This window comes from Mchenga conophoros, linkage group LG11, assembly GCF_057382185.1.
Source record: "Mchenga conophoros isolate Kocher_MC1m ecotype Shallow Benthic linkage group LG11, M_conophoros_male_GT1.1, whole genome shotgun sequence".
NCBI lineage: Eukaryota > Metazoa > Chordata > Actinopteri > Cichliformes > Cichlidae > Mchenga > Mchenga conophoros.
Window position 1 is genome coordinate 13,422,985 of NC_140536.1, and position 20,581 is coordinate 13,443,565.

The 20,581-nt window shown below is 40.7% G+C and overlaps 1 protein-coding gene across 5 annotated transcripts in view; it reads left to right on the forward strand.

Moving 5' to 3' along the window:
- The window catches only part of ulk4 (unc-51 like kinase 4), a 103,611-nt gene that overhangs the window by 73,506 nt on the left and 9,524 nt on the right, over positions 1 to 20,581 (forward strand). For 2 of the 5 annotated variants that reach the window (XM_085290998.1, XM_085290996.1), the window contains 4 exons: positions 5,622 to 5,788; positions 7,573 to 7,674; positions 10,390 to 10,584; positions 20,004 to 20,092. In XM_085290998.1, coding sequence (XP_085147124.1) covers positions 5,622 to 5,788; positions 7,573 to 7,674; positions 10,390 to 10,584; positions 20,004 to 20,092 — 553 coding nt within the window. Of the gene's footprint in view, positions 1 to 5,621; positions 5,789 to 7,572; positions 7,675 to 10,389; positions 10,585 to 20,003; positions 20,093 to 20,581 lie in introns of those variants that run through there. The other 3 variants (XR_014894351.1, XR_014894352.1, XM_085290997.1) reach the window with 2 other exon arrangements.

Sequence of the window (20,581 nt, forward strand, 5' to 3'; positions counted from 1 at the left end):
TGGGCCGAGTGTTAGTTAAAGTGTGCTTATCCTTTTAATTAATTAAAGAGCTTCTCAGGGGCTCTGTTTGTCTTCAGAGTTCTTGACAGTCACTGTGGTGCCTCTCAAGGTTAAATCCATCACACTTCATTTTTCATTATTTCTCTTGACCCTTGTAAGAAACTGAGATATTTCAGAAAACCTCTTCTGCAACGATGTTATCTAGTTTCTTTCAATTTGCATTTATAAATTCCCGTTTCAAATTGGTTTCAGCATAATTTCCCAAATGCATTCTCTAATAGTTCACACTGTGTCCATATGTGTCCAGTCAAAAATAATGCCCCCCAAGCATAATTTATACCATAAAAATCTGTCTTTGTTAATTAAGGGTGCAGTATTTCATTGTTTCATTGTCTTTGCATAAAGTTACATGTCTTCAGAGTCTCTACAGACCCAGAAAAATAGAAAAGATTACCATGCATGTCTCTACAGATCAGAAAGAATGAAAAACAACCGTTTGGGTAGGTAGCCACCTTAAATAATAATAATAAAACAATAAAATCAGATAATCTGGCTGGGTGGAAAAAATGGCTTGAGAAGCATGGGTTTTTCTGTTTATGCTATAAATTTAGACAACAGACTTGGTAGCTAACTGGCATAAATAACACATCATTAACTATATGTTGGTTCCCTAAAGTCAGTTTACATTAACATTAGGGGTACTCAGGCAGAAAAGGCATATCGGGCAGGTTATATTTGAAACTTTGACATGGAAGATTTGGAAGCATAAACATTGTGTGGTCCAAAGGTCTGTTATCATAGGAAATATCACATAGAGTTATGGTACACAGAATTAAAGTCAGCTAAAATAATATTTATTAATTATATGTACATCTTTCTTTCTTTTTTCTTCTTTTTTTTTGAGTAATATTCACCTGGACTTAAACTAAAAAAGTTACATTTACACATTTTTGACATTTTTAATTTTAATTGTTAGAATTCAGAGCAAGTTCCTGGCCCCACTTCTCTACATGCCCATCTCGATGTACTGTATAAGGCGCACTAAGTGAAAACAAAAACAGTGAAACAAAACAGTCAGATAAGTCAAATTTTACTCAACTCATTCTTCTTGCTTCCTCCACTTCCGTACCAGTGATTCATTAACGTTGAATTTTCTCGCAGCTGCTCTATTCTCTTGTTGTTGCAGTATATTAATGACTAACCTCGTATTGTGGATGGATTATCTTAGTTGTTCTCCTGACTGAAGTTTACAGAATCCTGCCATGCGATTGCATTTGTCCCCAACCATCGGGAACCTTCACATTAACTTTTATCAAGTGGAAGAAATTAGCATTCATCCTGCAGCTTCACTGTGTTTGTTATGCTAACATAGCTGTGTCGCTAGCAATCAGGTAGCACATCATTATATACCAGCTAGTCCAACTTCAGTAACCCTACAAAAGTCACATAGTATATCATATTTCGGTGGAAACTAGCGAGCTAACTTCCTGCTAACTTCTAACTCCATTAAATGTATTACATTCTGTTTTCATGGATGCCTGGATATTAAACTTAATTGTTACACCTCATAAAGCAGCAACACTGATCATTTTATTAAAGATGAAAGAATTTAGACAGTTTTTAACTCTCAGTGATGCTGCAGTTTTTTGGACCTGAAGTGGGCGGAGTTTTGGACCTAGATTACTCCACAAGGCTCCTGACTACGGTAGCCATAATGCTCCGACAATCCATCAACCGGTCCGGCTTCGTAGCTTACCAAAGACGTACTAAAACATTTTTTGACAGATTTCTGAGTGCCATGTACCACATAAAATCGGTTTGAGGCCAGTAAGGACAACCAGAATTCATACATAACACACACCGGATTATAAGGCGCACTGTCAATTTTTGTGAAAATTAAAGGATTTTAAGTGCGCCTTTTAGTGCCGAAAATACGATAGATGTTTGTGTGGTATACTATACTATTATACACCACATTCTATAAGCAGAAAAACATTGTCTTATAGTTGGGTCCATATATATATATTTGGACACGTTTTGTTTTTCTACCTGTTTACAGAAACATATTTATAGTTATATAATGACCTTAACAGAAGTTATATAAGTGGACATAATGTGTAGACCAGGGCTGCCCAATCCCAGTCCTCGAGAGCTACTATCCTGCAGCTTTTAGATGCATCCCTACTCCAACACAGCTGAATCAAATGTTTGATTACCTCTTCAGCATGCCATCGTGTTTGGCAAAGGCCTGATAACAAGCCATTCATTTGATTCGGGTGTGTGGGAACAAGGATGCATCTAAAAGCTGCAGGACGGTAGCTCTCGAGGACCGGGATTGGGCACCCCTGGTGTAGACTCTGAGCTTTCATTTGAGGCTGTCTTCATTTAAATTTGAGGAAGGGTTTAGAAGTTTCAGCCGCCCATTTTTTAAAAGGACCACAAGTAATTGGCCATGAAATGGCTTTGACTCAAAGGCAATTTCATGGGCAGGTGTGGGCAATTCCTTCATTATGTCATTACCAATTAAGCAGATAAAAGAAGTTGATTTGAGGTGTGGTGCTTGCATTTTGGAAGATTTTGCTGTGAACAGACAATATGTGGTTGAAACAAGTGATCCTTACGCTGCAGAAACAGAAGAAAACCACCATTATCCGTGGTGAAGAGAGCCCTTCACAACAGCCAACCAGGTGAACAACACTTTCCAGGAGGCAGGCATATCAATATCCAGGTCTATAATAAAGAGAAGACTGCATGAAAGTAAATACAGAGGGTTCATTGCAAGATGCAAGCCACTCATAAGCCTAAAGAATAGAAAGGGTATACTGCAATTTGCAAAAAAAAAAAAATCAAAAAAAGGCAGCACAGGTCTGGAAAAACATCCTTTGGACCGATGAAACCAAGAACAACCTCTTCCAGAATGAAAAGGAGGAAACCCAGCAGCTGGTGATGTCCATGAGTTCAAGACTTCAGGCTGTCATTGGGTTTTCAAACAAGTATTAGAAATGATTGATTTTACTAATGGTTTTACTAGTGAAAGATTTTATTTTCAGTTCTTTGTCCAATTACTTTTGAGCCCCTAAAAAGAATGGATTGTGTTAAAGTTGCCTCTGCACGAAGACTGTAGGTGCTACCATTACTTTTTTTCTCAGTTTAATTTTAATGTGAATTTTGACACAAGAACATAACTTTATAACAAAGAACAGATGTGTTGCTTGGAAGAGCCAGCTGTAGGACTCAGGATGACTGAGGATAAGGGCTGAACAGATGGAGTGAAGGGCAGGCGATGGTGGAAGCATGGTTGGTTGGATGGACAAGAAGCAGCGAGCCATAGCAGAAGCAGTGTTAAGTAGGAGTGAAGGTTTGTCTTTAAGGGTTAGGGTTAAATATGCAAACTATTGCATCCCATATGTTTTTCTTAACACCTTCTCTTGACCTTGACGTAAAATGTCATAAGGCCCCCAGGAAAGAAGAGGAATCTATGAAACCATAACCATTTGTAAACACTTAGGCTTTATAAATATGCATCAATGGCAGATGCGGCTCATTAGACTTGTACAATGTGGAGAAAGTTTTGGACCATTCCTCCTACAAAACTGTTTTAGTTTATCCATATTTCTAGGATGTTTTCAATGAACAGCTCTTTCCTCATCATGCCATAACATCTCACTTTTTAAGGTCAGCACTCTGACTTGGCCATCCCAAAACATGAATTTTCATTCTCTTTCATCCATTCTGTTGTTTATTTACTAGTGTGATTTGGGTCAGTGTCTTCTTGTATCACCCAGGCTCTCCTAAACTTCAGGTCATGAACTGTTGCCCTGAATTGTGCTTTTAAAAGTTCAAGATACAATTTTGAATTAATCAGTCCCTCCATCAGGCCCCGAGGCCAAACATAGCTATGTGGATTTTTGCCAGAAAGTTCCAATTTTGTCTCATCTGTCCATGAAATATTTGTCCCACAAGCAAACCGGAAATGTGCTGCTTTATTTATTTATTGTTGGACAGCTTTTGTGACCTTCCATTAACACCATTCCTAGTCAGTGTTTTTCATTGACACACAACACAAAGATTTAGCAAGGTGTAAAGCTTTCTGCGGGTGTTTTACTGTCAGTCAGTAGTTGCGGTATTGGTGTGATATTTACAGATTGTCCATTTACTCAGTTTGTAGACAGCTTGTTTCAGTGCCAGCTGATGCATACCTTTGCATATGCTTTTGTAACTTTTCCACCTTTGTCCACCCTTAAAAAGCTTCTGTTAAAGTCATTTTAGTGTAATTAAGGAATAATTTCTGTCTTTTTTAAAAAGAGCACACTTGGTGAGTAGTAATAATCAGCAAGTATCAGCAGCATAATACACAAAAACTATCTAAGTGGGACTGTGTTGTCAAGTTGCATTAACAGGACAAGTCTTTTTTGATTGAACAGTCAAAAGTAGAGCAGCTTGTCTAATTAATTATGAGATTGTTTGACAGTGTAACAGTACATCTCGCTGACAGCAGGCAAACTTAATGGCTTTCTAGTGTCTGCAGTGTTGCACTTTCACTCTCAAAAATAAACACACGACATCCACAGTCTAAATAAAGATCTGTTGGAAGACGAAAACAAAACTGGGTGTATTTTCCCTAGTGAAGACTATGATTTAATACACATGGTTATATAACTAAGTTTTTGTGCACAGAAGTAGAAATGAAGGACAAATCTGGGCGTATTGATTGTCTAGGTATTGTTATATTTATGGGCACTGCATGTGTCATGTCTTCACTGTGACTATCCTCTGTGTCACTTTAAATTTAATAGTGATATAACATGGGTTTGCACTTTAGTAGGTGCTATTCATAGCTTTGCAAGAGGTAACAACCTCATGTTGTACATTGGACAGTTATGTAGGGAGAGACTGAGTGAGGTGAGAGAACAGACAAAAACAATAAGAATGAGTTTTTGGATGAGTATGTAGTGAGTTGCCTTGTTGCCTCTGCTGCCCTTATGTACTTTCTCATTAAGGGACTGTAACCCTGCACAGTTCAGTGTCGTATTCAAACAATTTCCTCTGATGTGCAGCTTGGTAATAACAAAATGTTAATTGAATTAAGCTTGCATATAGGCAATCAATCTGCTCTGTAGCTGAATCAGAGCCTGAAGTTACAGATATTTATTGGTATAGTCTAATTTGTTTCCAGCTAGAGAAACATTTTTGGTTCACATGAACTTAAAGATGTTCTTGTGAATGTAATAATGTAATTGTGGTAATGTGCGTGAATTGCCTGAATTGCTTTTTGTTTCTCTTTGTTTAATAAAATGTATCGTGAACACAGGGCCTCAAAAAGACAAACATCTAATATATAGATCATTATAACATATAGAATATATTAACTGATACAATTTGTATTAAACTGGTTAACGATTTTTGGCAGTTAAAGTGACAAAGCCGTCCTTAATTAGGTTCTCTTACATTATTATCCTTATTTTTTATGTTCACGGCTTAATAGGTTAACAATTTATATAGGCTGACAAGTTCCCAGAATGCACTGGGCATATGCAAAGCTCTGCAAAAATACAAGTTACCAAGAAAACTAAGAAATCATAGTTCAGATACAATCTTCTCCACTTTTCTTGAATACACAGGGCTTATTGAGGTGGTGGTTTGCACCCTCTCAGAAGCTGCGCTTGCTCATCTAGATAGAGAGGAGCATGCTGGAAGGAAGGTCGGCCACGTTGTGCTACAAGCTCTGTTGGAACTGCTTCACAACGTCCTTAAGCAAACATCAGTTGTTGTCCGCTCTGCCCTGCAGGTATGAACACTCAGACACACCTGATGAACACAAACTTTACAGCTGACTGATGTCCCTTTGTGATTTCATCATGGTCCTCAAAGATGCACAGAGAGCAAACAAGAACTGCCATGTCTGAAAGATCATCGCTAGTGATGTGAGCTGGTTCTCCACCTACAACCCAGCAGTTTTCAGTTAAAGAGTCACACCGGAAGAGATCCAGTGCGCACACTGCAGAGGTGCAAGTGCAAGAGGAAATAACAGGAGTTTAACTGAAATAGCAGCCAAACTAGAAACTGTGTGAGCATACCAGAGAAGGAGATCATGAAAGGGAGATCATTCAAATTTAAATCAAGTGTGTTTTTTGATATTTTTATGGGCCCATTCCCCTAAAAGAAACTTAAAGAAAACTAAATATTAAGGAATCCAGGCATAATTTCAGTATCACACACTTTCAAAACGCTCAACGGTCCTTGCAAAGACATCCTTAAAGAGCCACAAGCCTTAATTTAGAAAATAATACTAAATTATTGTTATTTGTTAGGTTTTTTTTGGCTTCATCTTGTGAAATTGGTCATTTTAGGCTCATGTATGTCCTACAGTGATTCACCACTTTTTGCCAACTTCATCTTAGGTGAGTGCAGATTCACCGACAGAATCACAAAGTGTACTTCCTCAAAATGTTGCCCTTGTATCACGTCCCTGAAGGCATGTGTCTGTGTGTGTTTGAGTGTGTGTGCCCCTTGAAGTATACAGTGAAAGCTAGCAGGTTTAAGCAACTGCAATATTGAAGTTGTGGACTCAGGAGAAAGGGTATGAAGTCCTGAATCCCTGGGACACGCACACACACACACACACACACACACACACACACACAAGCATGCACAGAGGGGCCTGTCTGGCTATGTCCCTGCGGCCTCATTATCACCGCTGGCTTTGTCCTTAGCTTGCCTCACTACATACACATCCACGCGCACACACTCACACTCTCGGATTGGCACACACACATCAGCCCCCATCTCCCCATAGTGTGCACCCCAGCCCAGCACATACATATTAATGCCCGGACAGGGGGTGGGGGGACTAAAGTGAAGGCAGGGTGAAAGACTGGGTGAAAGAGAGGACAGAAAAAAGAGAAGGATGGGTGGAGAGATAGGAGAGACTGAGATGGAAAAGGCAACAAGCAGAATCTGCAGCGGAAATCAATTCTGCGAGAAATGCAAAGCTCATTAAAAAGAAAACTTCAGCCCAAACCAAATTCATTTGGGTAATAAGGTCTGATAAGGAGAAAGGACGTGACTAGACCGTTTTTCTCAAAATATTACTCAGTTGGTCAAGAGGGAGCATGTCAGAGATTATATACAGTACACTACAGAAGGAAAAAATAGGACAAGCGTAGCAGAGACTTTGGGAAAGAGACAAAATATGTGCTGTTATTAGCCCATCACTAATTGGCCTGAAGTTCCACTACAGGCAGGAAGTAAAGTAAAATAAGCCAAAGTAAGTCACAGAGGTGCTAATAATGAGGGGCAAAAGAGATGATGCCTTAAGAATGAGATGCAAAAATAACTTTGTGGCAAAAAAATGTTCAGCTTATGTTATCCTGAGAACTTAAAGAAGGTTTAGAATAACATAATATGTAGAAAAAAAACAATTCCCTGTCTTCATCTATCAGGGTGTCTTTCTGTGTATGTCTCAGTTTGTCAGAATAAGTCTTGGCAGGTCCCTGGATCCATCGTTATTGACTGTCAAATCTCTATAATGTGTGTGTGTGTGTATGTGCGCGTCTTTGCACGTGTGTATAGAGCCAGAGGCTATCTTGTCCAGCAGCAGAGACGGAGGCAGCAGAGAAGCTGCTCCGAGCCAACAGACCCCTGAGCCAACTCAGCACACACCTCATTCACATGGTGAGACCAACACTCACAGATCCTGTGCATGTCTGCGCATGTAAATGTGTTGTATGCATATATATTTTTTATGGTTGTTTCTGTTTGCATGTTTATATACATGTAAATATATGCTGGATACAGTGGCAAATATTGTGTTCTTGTACATAGTGCATTTAAAAAATGTATGTTTTTTAAATGCACTATGTTGTGCAGAGCTGATGCTCAGGTGGATAGGGCACATATCACCTGGGCTAAAGCAGCTTCCTGCTTGTATCCAGGCCAACCAGCCCTGGGTTCCAGTGTTAACACATGTCCATCTCTATTATGCTACCTGAATTAGATAAAAGTGCCAGTAACCAAAACATTAGTGACCTATACAGCTCAAAGTAGGTTATTCTTTAGTTATACACTAGGTCTCCAAATAAATCCATTAAGATCAGCAAAATAATCAGCTGCATCTGCATCTTGACTAAATATTTCTAGAGAAATATCTCACTGCACCACACTGTATGTGTTTCTTTGTTATTGTAGGAGTTAACTGGACAGTTGAAAATGTGTGCATGGACCATCTAATTCCTTCAATTAGAAAAGCTGTGTGCTTCGTGAATATTGTGTGTCTATTTAAAACTGATGATTGTCTACGTTTACTGAAGTAATTGGTTTGCAGTTATTACAGTTATTAATCCCAGGCATGTGCAGTGTCTGCTGGTACTAACACAGAACCTGATGAAGTCTAAAAACAGAAAGATAAGCATTGCAACAGTGTTGGCCTTTTGTTATCTCTGCAGCCAGTCAAACATCCATACCCACTGACACTAAACACAAATAAAATTGTGATTAACGATATGGCGCCTTGCAATGAGATCGCACCAGCTGGAATGCTCATCAACATGTTGATGTTCTTGCCCCTGAGTATTTAGTAGTCATTAGTACATTATTATATGAGTACTCGGTACTTAGGCCAAAAAGAGAGGGTACTATGAGGCAGCACACTTCTGGGAAGTCTACGCCAGAGAGATGAAAGAGGAGGAGACTGTGGGGGATTTAAAAAAAAAAGAAGTCTCCAGGGATGGAAACAGACACTACACTTGACACATCGAGTGTTGTTTGGAAAAGTAGGCTGACCGAGCAGCTGACACGCCCCCAGCCTTTGCATATATCTATAGATAGATAGATAGATAGATAGATGGATAGATTGGAATCAAATGTAAAATTGAGAAGTAAAGGTATGAAATTCTCCTTGGACTCTGGCCACATTGTTATTAGTCTCATTGTGTATTCTCCCATTTAGTATCTTTTGGTTGTTGTTGTACTTTCAAACTGACAATGACAGAGGATACAGACAGGATACTTTTTTTTTTTTAACAATGATTTATTGATTTTTTTGGAACAACACAAACAGCAACAAATCAGCACAACAAATACAAATAAGAAAAAGAGAAGAAAAACAAAAACAAATACAGGTACATGAGGTACAGATGTACATGTCTGGGTCAAAATATGTACAGTGTTTCACATTTGAAGTCAAGGGAAAGAAAAAAGGAAAAAAGTGGGGGAGAGAAAAAAAATACAGACATTAATTATTGTGTTTAAAAACAAAATGTGATCCCCCTTTATGTAATAGCACAGCAAGGTCACGAGGTTGGTGATCAAGCAAAGGCCGCCATATCCTACAGAATGCATCACAATTGCCCTTTATGATGGCACTAAGGCGCTCCATTGGCAGCACCTTGAACATGTCTCTGTACCATTGTGTAACAGTGGGGGGCTGTCTCTGAATCCATTGAAACAGTACACATTGCCTCGCTAAATGTACCTAACAAAAGCATCTGTACAGAAGACAGAGAAAGGCCTTCTATAGATAGACCCAGAACGAACAGCACAGGGTTCAGTGGGATCGTCTGGTGAAAGATTGAGCGAAGCTCTATAGCAATACTTTTCCAAAATCTAGTAATTAAAGGACATTGCCATATGCCATATCCGTATTGCACTTTACACAAAATGGAGAAATCTGAGTGATGAATTTTATTTAGAAACTCTGGCGTACGCTGCAGTCTATGTAATATTCTGTAATGGCTTTCCTGGAGTCTGTTACAGGAAAACAATTTCTTGGCAGATCTAAAAGTTTTGGACCATGCTTCTGCACTAAGCTGAACTTCGAGGTCGGTTTCCCACCAAACCCTGGCCTTATCAGTGGTTACAAAATTCAAAGACAATAATTTCCCATAACAAAGAGCGATAAATTTCTTTTTTGTGATTATTTCCTCATTAAATTTAAGAAGAAAGCTTTCAATAGGATTCAAAACAGGTTGATTGGCTGGAAATTTAAGGGAATTTACAAAATGCCTTACTTGCAGGAACCCAAAGAAGTGTTTCTGTGGTAAATTATATTTAATTTGAATTTGATTAAAGGCCATAAAACTACCCCTTTCAAACAGATCGCAAATAAATCTTATATTTTTAGAACGCCAATCATCAAATATACTAATGCCAATACCTGGAAGGACAGCTTTATTCCTAATTAGAGGCTGTAGACAGGATACTTTTATGTTTTGTTGACTGCCAATTTTACTTGGATTCAAAAGGTACCTGGGTGCCATTACTGATTCTACAGATTTTAAGATCCAGTACACATAGTAAAAAACTTGATGCAGAACCTGAGTATCCAAAATAGAAACATGTTCTCTTATACTTTAATCTCTGCATGTATTCACTGATTATCTGTCCATGCAGCTGTCTGCTGAGAACCAGGAAATCTGGGAGGAGTCTGTTCATTGTCTGTCACTGCTGGTCCAACTTTACTGTGGAGAGGGTCCTGACTGCCTGTCGCCTTCCTGCTTACGAAGCTTCTCGCATGTGCTGCGCACTCGCATGCACACTGAGACGCCCCGAACACAACGTACAGCTCTTAAAATTATTAAACGACTAGTAAGTAAACATCCACACAGACGGACAATCTGAAAAGCTTAACTGAACACACTGACATTTTCACATACACACGCTCATCAGAGCTCATGAACATTTTTTTGGACGTATATTTTGTGTTCCATTTGTGTTGAACCTTGGTTCTATATTGGTAATTTGAGCGCCCTGCAGATTTAACATATTGGAATTATAGACACATACCTATATGTGTATAAATTATACAAACACAAGAGTCAGTTCAACTGTGCTGCTGTTCTGAAAAAAACGTGTACTTTCACCCAAACGAGACTGACAGAGAGAGCAAGGCAGAGAGGGAAAAAATTTTGGTTTTCTATCTGCCTCTCACTCTGTTCAAGTATCTGTCCAATTTTGTCTCACAGTCAGAATGATTTGTACTACAGACCAAAGCTAGCCTGTAGTACAGTGTACTGCAGTAAAACACATTGAAATTTAGTAAGGCTAAGGCTCCCCAGACAAAACAGAAACATTATTTTAATCTGGTAGCAGTGGGAAGGACTGAGCAGCTGCGGCTGGCATTCAGGATTTAACAAGGCGACAGTTTCTTAACCCTGACAAACAATAGCAACATTTCATGTGTCTAAAACAATTTAATATTAATAGGAACATGCTGTGAATTGAGTGAAAATGTTGGCCCACCTACTGATTCATTTGAATTTAAAACCTTGTTAAAATGTTAACTAAACTGCCAGTAAAATATTGTCTGACTAAGGCAGTTAGTTGTGCAGTAGTTAGATATTTGGTAGACATCTTACATGCTTTGCTAGCAAATGAGTTCACATTGAATGTTTTTGTGTTAAAAGATTTAAGCCCAGTGCCAGCCCTCGTGGCCAAGTAGTTTACGGTTCATGTGACATAGCCGCAACCCGGGTTTGATTACTTTCTCAGTTCAACCTCACCTATTGTCTTCACCCTGCCAGGTGGGTGGACGGTGTGGACACCCAAGTTTGTGAATGCAATAACTTGAGAACGAAGTAATGGCGCACTTTCAGATTGATACCATAAGTGCATCTACTAAAAATCTCTGACAAGTTGGAATCTCAGTGACTTTGAACTCGAGGTCAGGGGTCAGAGGTCAAGTGTTCTGAAAATCTTCTGAATGTGAAACAACGTAGGAGTTTCAAATTGACACCTTAGGTGTATCTACTAGGAGGCTGAGGGCTATCACTGACTGCCATCGTTATTTTTAAACCATGATGTCAGCGTTATTTGGACATTAATTGCGTTGTTCTAGTTGTCGAAACTTAACCATACTTAAGAATAAGTTAAGTGTGTTGATATTGGATTTTTAGTGCGCCCCAGGGCAGCTGTGGCTACAATGTAGCTTGCCATTGCCAGTGTGTGAATGTGTGTGTGAATGGGTGAATGACTGAATGTAGTGTAAAGCGCTTTGGGGTCCTATGGACTAGAAAAGCGCTATACAAATGCAGGCCATTTACCATTTAATCAATCTGGTCTCTGAATGTAACCCACTGAATTTAATTTAATTTACTGAATACATATCTTTTTAGAGATTACTGCTAAAAAAAAGAGGCAGGGTTGGTGAGTCGGTCCAGTAAAAATGCATTTTAGGAAATCAACATGAAGTTAGAAAAAATAGCTGATTGTTCAGCAGACCCCTATGAATTATGTAAAATGCATTTGTAATGTTTTGGCTTGGCCGCAGGGTCATGAGATTCTGCATGTGGGATACAAGGTCAGCTGTCACCCTGAGATCACATGATCTGACTGAAGGCTGTGCCTGGAAGCTACCGTGTGTGTGTGTGTGTGTGTGTGTGTGTGTGTGTGTGTGTGTGAGAGAGAGAGAGAGGCAGTGTTTGCGTGTACTCGTATATTTTTGATTCCTCTTACTAATTATTTCTAGCCACCTGAACCACCCACACACACAAACTGTCACACACGAGCTCTTAGACGTATCTCTTCCTCTTTCTGTCTGTCTGTCACACCACATTTGTCCTCATGTGAAAACTCCCTTATTACTCCCCGTGCTAGTCAACAAAGTAACATCTGTGTGTGTCTTCTCTGTCCTGATCACCACCCTGGGCAACAAACACACATCACAGCAGTTACTTTCAACTATGTAGCAAATGAGAATATGTAGCTAGTGGATGAGTCACCAAGCAGCATCCCGCACGGAGTGAGCAGCAGAACTCATTTATTTGCTTAGAAAAAGCCTCTGCATGCATTTGGTCATTTCACTCATTACAACAGTTAATTTAAAAGATTTCATTTTTAAAGGTTTGGCTCTCTCTCTCTGAGTGCTTGTTCTAGTTCTCCCTCTCTCTTGCTCGCTATCTCTCGCTCGCTCTCGCTCTCTCATTCTCTCTTTATAGAGTGCTTAACAAAATTATTAGACCACCTGTCACAAAAGAAGAAATCTGTGAAAAACTTGATTAAAAATTACTGAGTTAACTGAACTGGATCTGCATTTTTATACCTAATATCGAGCCAGTACATTGGACTTCTCTGAACAGTCAGAAATTAAAGCATGACATTAAACAACTAAAACTAATTTTTCTGTTCAGGTATCCAAGTAAATAATTGTTGTTTGGCATTTTAATCAAAATATAATAATATGATTAATTATTGTTTTTCTAATTTGTAAAACTGTAAATTAAAAACAATTCATATTTATAATATACATATAATTATATTTTAAAATTAGAAATATCATTTTGATTAAAGAGTGTAGACATACTGGTGGATTAACCATTACAAAAACATAAAACATGATACTGGTAATTATCCTTACTGTTCATTTAGAGCAGCTGTAGCATAAACCTTACATTGGGACGTGGTCTAATTAATCTGTTAAGCACTGTATGTATCATAGACAGTTAGTTCAAATGTATCAAAACATATCCATCACCCACAACATGCTTTTATACAGAAGACTCATATTCTCTTTCAAACACACATTTACACCCTCAGACAAGTGTCTGCCCTTCAGAAAAAAGCTTTTTAATTATTTTTCATTGATTTCAGGGCTCTGATAATCTCTATCAAAGATCCTGCTAATAGCTTGGAAACTACAAGGGAGAGGAAATGAAGAATGTATCATGTTGGATTTACTACAATTTTCAACTTGTCTGTCTTTCATATTTGAGTAACAACTTGCAAAGACCTACAGAAAAACAAAATGCTAATTAGATTTAAAACAATACGTTTTTGAAAATAATAGGCATTTATTATCTTTTTTAAAATAATATAATTTCTCAGAGTTATTGGTCTTCCTCTGGCCTCTCAGTTTATCATGTTCAGTCCCTGATATGAAAAATATCTTTAACAAACTCAGTTCACACAAAACCTCTTTTAATCAACTTAACTGTAATTTAACTTTTTCAGCAGCTATAACGTTCACTGATCTGATATTTGGATATTTGCATATGGATATGTAAGCCGTGGTTGACATTGTCCTGTTTTTTCACTTGTGTCCTGAAGCTTTGTCCTCTCTCACCTCCAGAGGCTGAAATGTCTCAGCACACAGTCTCAAAAATGTCAAAGCACATTATGTCCAATTATTGTAACCTTTTACGGTGCTCAAGCCAAAAACATGAACCTTTATTTATCTTTTAGTCCCTGTTTGTTTCCAGCTTAGTTCGACACCCATTAGAATTTCCTTGGAAGCTGATGATTTCATCATGACCTATTTTCAGTGGGAAAACTTTGTGGGATTTCCTTTACCTTTAGGATTGATTTCATCAAGATAATTTCCCCTGTCATCAGTGTCAGAGAATTACTAAGCAGATGGGAAAAGTTTTGTGAGTTATGTTTCAAGCCTTGCTTTTGACTCCAAGATAATTCTCGAGATTTTTTTAGGTTAGAAGCTCTGCATTTTTAGACCTGAGTATTTAAAATAACTGTAAAACAAAAAAATCATTCCTCACTAGACTCTTACTCAAACGCACACACATACAGATCACAGCAGTGTCTATATCTGTGCATGTCTCTCTTTCTTCCTCTGTCTGATCTCAGGTACGTTTTTCCTTGTTTGAACTGACTGTTGAGACAGCCCTGCTGTCTTTCTGAAAGGCCACACGTCTGCCTGTCCTCTGCTGTCTGCCTTGAACGCCTCTCAAATCACTTTAAGATCAGTATTATTGAGTTAGGGTTGGTTGGCTAGAGATGGAGACACATGGAGGATAAGGAGGTGGGGGGTGGGGGCATCTGGAAAGCAAGGATGAAGGTTTGGTAAGTAGGTATGTTTACGTGTGGTTTCCATGCACACATAAATAGCCCCTAATCATGATGGGAAATTCAAAACTATGTGTTTGTGAAAACATGAAGTGCAATTCACAGTTTCACTTACAGCTTTTCACTTCAAGCTTCCTCCAGATAAAAAATTCAGTCAATCCCCCCACCTGCTAATGCCTCTCAGAAGAAAGAATTTGTTGGGATCCTTTTTGTTAATATTCAGAAAGACAACTTCCTGTTGAAGAAGTAACTTTACCATGAGAAGTTGAATTTTTTTCTTCTGTTTTTCAAAAGAGAAAAAGAGAAGAAACATAGAAACAGTTGACATTAGAGGGAGTTCCCTCCTGTCTCCATATTCCTGTCAGACTGTCCAGTTTCTAGCATCATGTGCCCCACCGCAGCCCCCTCTTTGTCTCCTCCTAACCCCGTTTCTTAGCAACGAGCATGCTGTGCCGCCACAGAGACACAGGTGATGATGTCACTGGAGATCAGAGAAAACGCATCCAACAAATAGACAGGCACATATGCACTCACACATTAAACATCTGAAGAGACATACGCCGAGGCATTTTTTATTCTTACAATACCGTTTTTGTAACACAAACTTTTTCAGCAGTATGAAATCAGACCTTAACCTAGCTTTGTGTTAAAACGGCGAGAACTATTCTGTGTGATCAGTGAACACACCCTCACACAAGCCTGGGGTCCAGGTGTTCCTGGGAGGGTGAGGAGCCTAGACATGGTGTGAAGAGACATGTCAGGACAGGAGTAAAAACAGAGGAAAGACAAAGAGCAGAGATAAATAATGTAGTCTGAGAATTCAGTGAGGGGGAAAAAGAGAAATGCTTGTAAGCTGATGCTTTAACCTAGTTTAATGTACTGTAGCAGAATAATTAAATAGATTTATACATCAGTAGAATTATGAGTAATATTAATACCAATAAGAAGAGTGGTCCTATGAAGAATGCAGCCACAGTTCTGTTTTAAATATGGCTTTAGACAAATCAAGTCACTTATTTGTTTCTGTGATCCATTAGGATCCCACCAGCTTCAGCTCTAAGCATAGATACTATTCCTGGCGTCATCCATACATTCATATGCATGTGTGGACTTAAACGAACCCACTCTTCTTAAATCATTGAAGTTCATAGAAACCTTACAATAGGACATTAAAACAAAATGCAATGATGAAATTTCCAATGATCCAAAGAACATTCATTCTTTAATGTCACTTCAATTACAGCCTTGAGGAAAATGAAGTTCATCTCAAGGAGTTGGATGCTTTGGAGCAAAGGCATATATATGTATGTATATATAAAAAACACCCAGCACGCCCCTGCGGGTGGTTTATCCTTCAAGCTCAGGTCCTCTACCAGAGGCCTGGGAGCTTGAGGGTCCTGCGCAGTATCTTAGCTGTTCCCAGGACTGCGCTCTTCTAGACAGAGATCTCCGATGTTATTCCCGGGATCTGCTGGAGCCACTCGCCTAGCTTGGGAGTCACCGCACCTAGTGCTCCGATTACCACGGGGACCACCGTTACCTTCACCCTCCACATCCTCTCGAGCTCTTCTCTGAGCCCTTGGTATTTCTCCAGCTTCTCATGTTCCTTCTTCCTGATATTGCTGTCATTCGGAACCGCTACATCGATCACTACGGCCATCTTCTTCTGTTTGTCTACCACCACTATGACCGGTTGGTTAGCCACCACCATTTTGTCCGTCTGTATCTGGAAGTCCCACAGGATCTTAGCTCGGTCATTCTCCACCACCCTTGGGGGCATCTCCCATTTTGACCTCGGGACTTCCAGGTTATACTCGGCACAGATGTTCCTGTACACTATGCCGGCCACTTGGTTATGGCGTTCCATGTATGCCTTGCCTGCTAGCATCTTGCACCCTGCTGTTATGTGCTGGATTGTCTCTGGGGCATCTTTACACAGCCTGCACCTGGGGTCTTGCCTGGTGTGATAGACCCCAGCCTCTATGGATCTTGTACTCAGAGCTTGTTCTTGTGCTGCCATGATTAGTGCCTCTGTGCTGTCTTTCAGTCCAGCTTTGTCCAGCCACTGGTAGGATTTCTGGATATCAGCCACCTCCTCTATCTGCCGGTGGTACATACCGTGCAGGGGCCTGTCCTTCCATGATGGTTCCTCGTCTCCCTTCTCTTTCTTGGGTTTCTGCTGCCTGAGGTATTCACTGAGCACTCGGTCAGTTGGGGCCATCTTCCCAATGTATTCTTGGATGTTCGTTGTCTCATCCTGGACTGTGGTGCTGACACTCACCAGTCCCCGGCCCCCTTCCTTCCGCTTAGCGTACAGCCTCAGGGTGCTGGACTTGGGGTGAAACCCTCCATGCATGGTAAGGAGCTTTCTTGTCTTTATGTCAGTGGCTTCTATCTCCTCCTTTGGCCAGCCTATTACCCCAGCAGGGTACCTGATCACGGGCAGGGCGTACGTGTTGATGGCCCAGATCTTGTTCTTACCATTCAGCTGACTCCTCAGGACTTGCCTGACCCTCTGCAGGTACTTTGTGGTTGCAGCTTTTCTAGCGGCCTCTTCATGGTTCCCATTCGCCTGCGGGATCCCCAGGTACTTGTAACTGTCCTCTATGTCTGCAATGTTGTCATCTGGTAGTTCAATCCCCTCAGTTCTGACTACCTTCCCTCTCTTTGTTACCATCCGACTACACTTCTCCAGTCCGAACGACATTCCAATGTCATTGCTGTATAGCCTGGTAGTGTGGATCAGTGAATCGATGTCTCGTTCACTCACTCTTGGCATACAGCTTGATGTCATCCATGTACAGGAGGTGGCTGACAACTGCTCCGTTCCGTAGTCGGTATCCGTAGCCAGTCTTGTTAATGATCTCACTGAGGGGGTTCAGGCCTATGCAGAACAGCAGTGGGGACAGAGCATCTCCTTGGTGACTTGTGCTATGGGCTTGGAGTTGGCCTCTAGTGTTGTACGCCACATCCCCATGTCCCCATTGAGTTCCTGATGAAGGCTCTTAGGGTCCCATTGATCTTGTACAATTCTAGGCATTCCAGTATCCAGCTGTGGGGCATTGAGTCATAGGCCTTCTTGTAATCAATCCAGGCAGTGCACAGGTTGGTCAGTCTGGTCTTGCAGTCTCGGCTGACTGTTCTGTCTACCAGTAGCTGGTGTTTTGCGCCTCTGGTATTCTTGCCAATTCCTTTCTGTGTCTCGCTCATGTATTGACCCATGTGCCTGTTCATCTTAGCTGACATGATGCCTGACAGGAGCTTCCATGTAGTACTGAGGCAGGTTATTGGTTGGTAGTTGGAGGGGACCGGTCCCTTCTTGGGGTCCTTGGGGATCAGGACCATCCGACCTTCGGTTAGCCATTCCGGGTGTCTCTCGTTAACTAGCAGCTGGTTCATTTGTGCTGCCAGACGCTCGTGGAGTGCAGTCAGCTTCTTTAGCCAGTAGGCGAGAACCATGTCGGGTCCTGGTGCTGTCCAACTCTTCATACTGGAGACCCTTTCTTGGATATCTGCCACTGTGATGGTTACTGGACCCTGTTCAGGGAGGTCGCTGTGGTCTGCCCTCAGAGCCACTGAGTCATTGCCGTTATGGGTTGCGTCCTTCTCCCATATGCTCTTCCAGTATTGCTCCGTCTCCAGCCTTGGTGGTGCTGTTCTCTTATTATTATTGTTCCCTTGCCACTGAGAGTACACCTTTGCTGGTTCTGTGGAGAACAGCTGGTTTATTCTCCTGCCTTCTATCTCTCTGGTGTACCTCCTCAAGCGGCTGGCCAAGGCTGTGAGTCTTTGCTTGGCAGTTTCCAAGGCCTCAGGTATGCACAGCTTGCTGTATTTCTTATGCACCTTCTTTGTCGCACCTTTCTGCACCTCCGTTAGTTGGCTAACCTCCCTCCGTGCTACTTTGATCTTGCCCTCTAGCCTCCTTCTCCATGGAGGGTACTGCCCCTTGTGGCTGTTCAACTTGTAGCCAAGCATCTCACTGATCACTGCTGCCGTATTGTAGATCAGCTTGTTAGTGTCGGTAATCGTGGTTGTAGGTATTGTCCGTAGTGCTGCATTAACATCATCTAGCAGACCTTCTGAGGGTACTTCACGTAATCTTGGTAACCGGCTATGGGGGATCCAGGTTTCAAGCTTGGCCATGATCCTATTTTTCAGGTCAGTTCCTCTCGCACTCAACGATCCTTCTCCTATCCTATTGGGGCTATGTACCCAATCTCGGGTGGGGGTGATGATATCTCCCCCCTGACCTGGCGTCCTGACTCCTCCTTGCCGTAGCATTTGTGTTGTACCTCGTCAATCTCTAGCTGTGAGAGCAGTCCCTTCTTTCGAATGTTGGAACACTGAGCTACTAGTTGTTTCGCCGTCATTGTGGATGTTGGGTATCGAAGAATCCATAGGTCCCTCATCCTATTCATGTAGCCCCTTCCGCCGGGGTTACTTGCGTAGTAGCATTCCAACAACGCCCTGTTTTCGTCTCTTGCCCACCGATGCCTTCTTGTTCCAGTAGCCCACTTTTCGTCAGGGTGCCCTGGTTCCTCAACACCTGACGCGGACCTTGTTGATCCGGGCATGCCTTCATATTTATCTGTCTCGCTCATGTCTGCGGTAGGCTTGCTTACCATAGGGGGTCTAGCCTTAGGACCCTTACTGGATACAGGCAGGAATCGATCCTGTGTTCCAAAGGCGTGTAGTCTAACCACTACGCTATCCAGCTGCTATATATATACATATATATATACATATGTATATATATATATGTATATATGTATATATACATATATATACATGTATGTATGTATGTATGTATATATATATGTGTGTGTATATATATGTGTGTGTATATATATATATATATGTATATATATATGTGTATATATGTATATATATATGTGTGTATGTGTGTGTGTGTGTGCGTGTAATTAGTCAAACAGACCACAAAAAGAAACATTATATTAAGTATTCTTTTAAGGTCACAAGGGTTAAACAGAGAGCTGTGCCAGAACTGACTAAAGGTTAAAGTTCACGTTTTCTCGGCTTTGAGTGATGTGCACATTTCACCACAAACTTAGTAAGGACCATAAGTAAAGAAGTCATCACTTCTTATTAAACTGTTCCAACAGCGTGTCCTGTAAAGTAACTCTCTGCTCTTATACATGCAGGCTGGGGTGAACATTTATTCAACCTGTGTCGCTCACTTTTTTCAGGTTCAGGCTACGGACAGGTCAGATTGGAGCGAATGTCCTGAGGGGGCGGAGCTAATGAGTCTACTGCACGATATGACCACATCCAACAGGTGCATGTTTCTGCTGTTTGTGTGTGTCTTTTAGAGGATCAGCTCATTATCCATCCCAGTAATTTGATATAACACAAAGGCATCAGCTGCTACCCGAATCAGGATTCCCCCACTTCCTGTGGGATCCTGAGATGATTCCAGGGATACATTTGTAAGAAAATGTCTGTGAACTTATTTGTATTACCATGATTTCTGCACTGTTCTTGTCTGATAGAAAGTTACTTACTAGATAATAACAGTATACTTAGTTTTAAGATATTTGCTGTCAAGTACACTAATTAAGGAGGTGAGACTGTAAGTATGGGTTGTTGAGGTGCCCCTCAAAATCTGCTCCACTAACAAAATATTGGTTGGTTTGAACTTCTGATAAAAGTATTACAGCAATACACAAATCTGTAAAAGACTACAGAAGCATTTTTGAAGATCTGGATGTTCATCTTTATACAATAAGATAAACTACAAATGGAGGAAACTTAAACATCAAATAAG